Genomic DNA, 2,403 nt, shown 5'->3' on the forward strand with positions numbered 1-2,403 from the left:
AAAAAACAAACGACATAGTGTATTCGCATTTTATTTCCTCTACCTAGTCATTTAGCATCTCCTCATGGAATATGGCACGTTAGACACACAGGTAAGAAATGAATTTTCCGAAGTTAACACTACTTATATTACACATCTAGTTCAGGAAGACACTGAAATCATAAACACTTTGTGCTGGACCTCGGAATACTTGCAGTTCCTAGGGAGGGAAGAGAAACATGCTTCGTATTGGAGACTGTGTTTGCCTTGTTTTTCTTCGAATACCACACCAGAATGCCCCGCTCTGATTCATAGCTCCTTGGGAAATGTGCATATCGGAAAAGCTGCAGAAGCCATGGCTGAAGCAGGAAAAGGGAAGGTGATGGCCCAGGCCTTTACTACGTTCACGTTTCTTTAAGAGAATAGAATACAACTGTTCCTTTGTAACTATTTTGATTCAAACAGAAATCCGTGGCTGCTCCGCTGGCCACATTTAGATGCTCAGGCTTAAGGTGCGGGCGCGGAAGAGCTGGACCGTGGGGACTGCAGGGCGGGGAGCCCCTTCTCCCTGGCTCCAGGTGCCCCGGGCGGAGTCGGCCTGCAGGACAGGTGTGAGTGTGACTCAAAAGGCTGGCGAGGACCCCTCTCGGCCCGAAGGGGCGGCCAACGCTGTCAGCCTGGAGCCGTCAGGAGCCGGCGGGTACCTCAGCAGGGCCGCGACGGCGGACAAGTGGCGACCCAGCAGCGCGCCTTTGCTGGGAGCACAGCCACTGGCACAGTACTGGTGCTGGTGCTGCTGGCGCTGTTGGCGCTGGTGCTGCTGCTGCTGCTGCTGCTGCTGCTGCTGCAAAATCGTCCGGGCGGCGGCAGCAGCGGACACGTGCAGCAAGGGGGCAGCGGCCTGCGGATGCAGCAGGCGGGATGGGCGCTGGAGCAGGTGGTAGTAGCCCCACGGCACCGGAGGCAGACCCTGCGTGGCTCCGGTGCCGACGCCTCGCATGATACTCTCGATGCTGAAGGAGGTGCACCCTCCTCCGCTCCGCGGCACCGAGCCTTCGCCCTCGCCCTCCTCCCAAGGCGAGGAGCCCAGCGAGGGCGGTAGCGGGAAGGGTCCGGGGGTCCCCAAGTCCGCGCCTTCTGCTTTGCAGGGCGCCTCGGCGTAGGTGGGAGCGGAGAGCAGCAGGTAGCGGAGGGGATGCGGGTGCAGCAGCGCGCACGGGCGGATCCCGGGGACAGGCTGAGGCGGGGCCGCGGTCCCCAGCTCGAGGCCCGGGTGGGGGCCGAGCAGGGTGGCGGGAGCCGCGGGCAGAGGCAAGGGGTGGTGCAGGTGGCCTCCCGGGGGCGGGTGGTGGCGCTTGAAGCGCTTCCTGCGCCGGAGGAAGCTGCCGTTGTCGAACATGTCCTGGGAGGCGGGGTCCAGGCTCCAGTAGTTGCCCTTGCCCGGGTGGCCGGGCTCGCGGGGGATCTTGACGAAGCAGTCGTTGAGCGAGAGGTTGTGGCGGATGCTGTTCTGCCAGGCGGGGAACTTGCGGCGGTAGTAGGGGAAGCGGCCGCTGATGAAGGCGCAGATGCCGCTGAGCGTGAGGCGCTTGTGCGGGCTCTGCAGGATGGCCATGGTGATGAGCGCGATGTACGAGTAGGGGGGCTTCGCCGGCGGCGGGGCGTCTCCAGAGCTCGCCGCACATCTGGTGGGTGCCTTGAACTCGCGGCCCAGCTCCGAGGAGTGGCTCGGACCGTTGCCCTGGGTGCGCGACCCTGGCCGGCACGGCCGCGCTAGGCACTTCTGGCCCCTTTCCGACTGCTCGTCTTCCTCGTCCCGCTGCTCGTCTTCATCCTCCTCTCCCAGGACGTCGATCTCGCCGACTTCTCCGTCGGAGCTTCGGAGGCCGGGCTGCGGCGCGGAGCGCAGGCGCTCAGATCTTGGCAAGCTCATGGACGAGCAGGTGCCCGACGCGGGGCAGGCGGCGCCGCTCTCACCTGCGGCGCACTCTGGGCGTCCGAAGCGCTAGTGTCACCTGCTAGGTTTTGTTTTCTGTTCCTCCTTTCCAAACCGCCCGGTAAGGATACGCTTTGCCTTTTATTAAAGCCGCTTGGCGACACTGAATGCCGCGCTCCCCTGCTTTATACCCTTCCAACCCTACCTCAGAGCGGGGTCACCTCCTCCTGACGCAGTCCAATGGTGAGGGTCCGCTGCAAGCACCCCCACCTCCTCACTCACCGCCACCGGGATGGTGCTTGCTCTGAGGGTTTGACCAGCCTACTGGTCCTAGCTTTGCCTAGGCTCTTACTGCACTTTTAAAACTGAGCAAATAGAGTAAGAAAGGAAAATATGATTCCCAACTATGGCTACCTCGGCTTTTAGGATTCTCGCCTGAGGACCGAACTCCACGGCAGGGAATGGGGTCACTGAAAAATATTCGGCGT

The 2,403-nt window shown here is 61.8% G+C and overlaps 1 protein-coding gene across 1 annotated transcript; it reads right to left on the reverse strand.

Moving 5' to 3' along the window:
- Positions 1-212: 212 nt before the first annotated feature.
- Positions 213-2,028, reverse strand: LOC102010192 (forkhead box protein D4). Its single transcript, XM_013516292.1, has one exon. It carries the CDS (start codon positions 1,910-1,912, stop codon positions 602-604), a length of 1,311 nt encoding a protein of 436 aa, XP_013371746.1. The 5' UTR covers positions 1,913-2,028; the 3' UTR covers positions 213-601.
- Positions 2,029-2,403: the final 375 nt, after the last annotated feature.

Source organism: Chinchilla lanigera, unplaced genomic scaffold (genome assembly GCF_000276665.1).
Source record: "Chinchilla lanigera isolate Chin_1 unplaced genomic scaffold, ChiLan1.0 scaffold00033, whole genome shotgun sequence".
In the NCBI taxonomy this organism is placed as follows: Eukaryota; Metazoa; Chordata; class Mammalia; order Rodentia; family Chinchillidae; genus Chinchilla; species Chinchilla lanigera.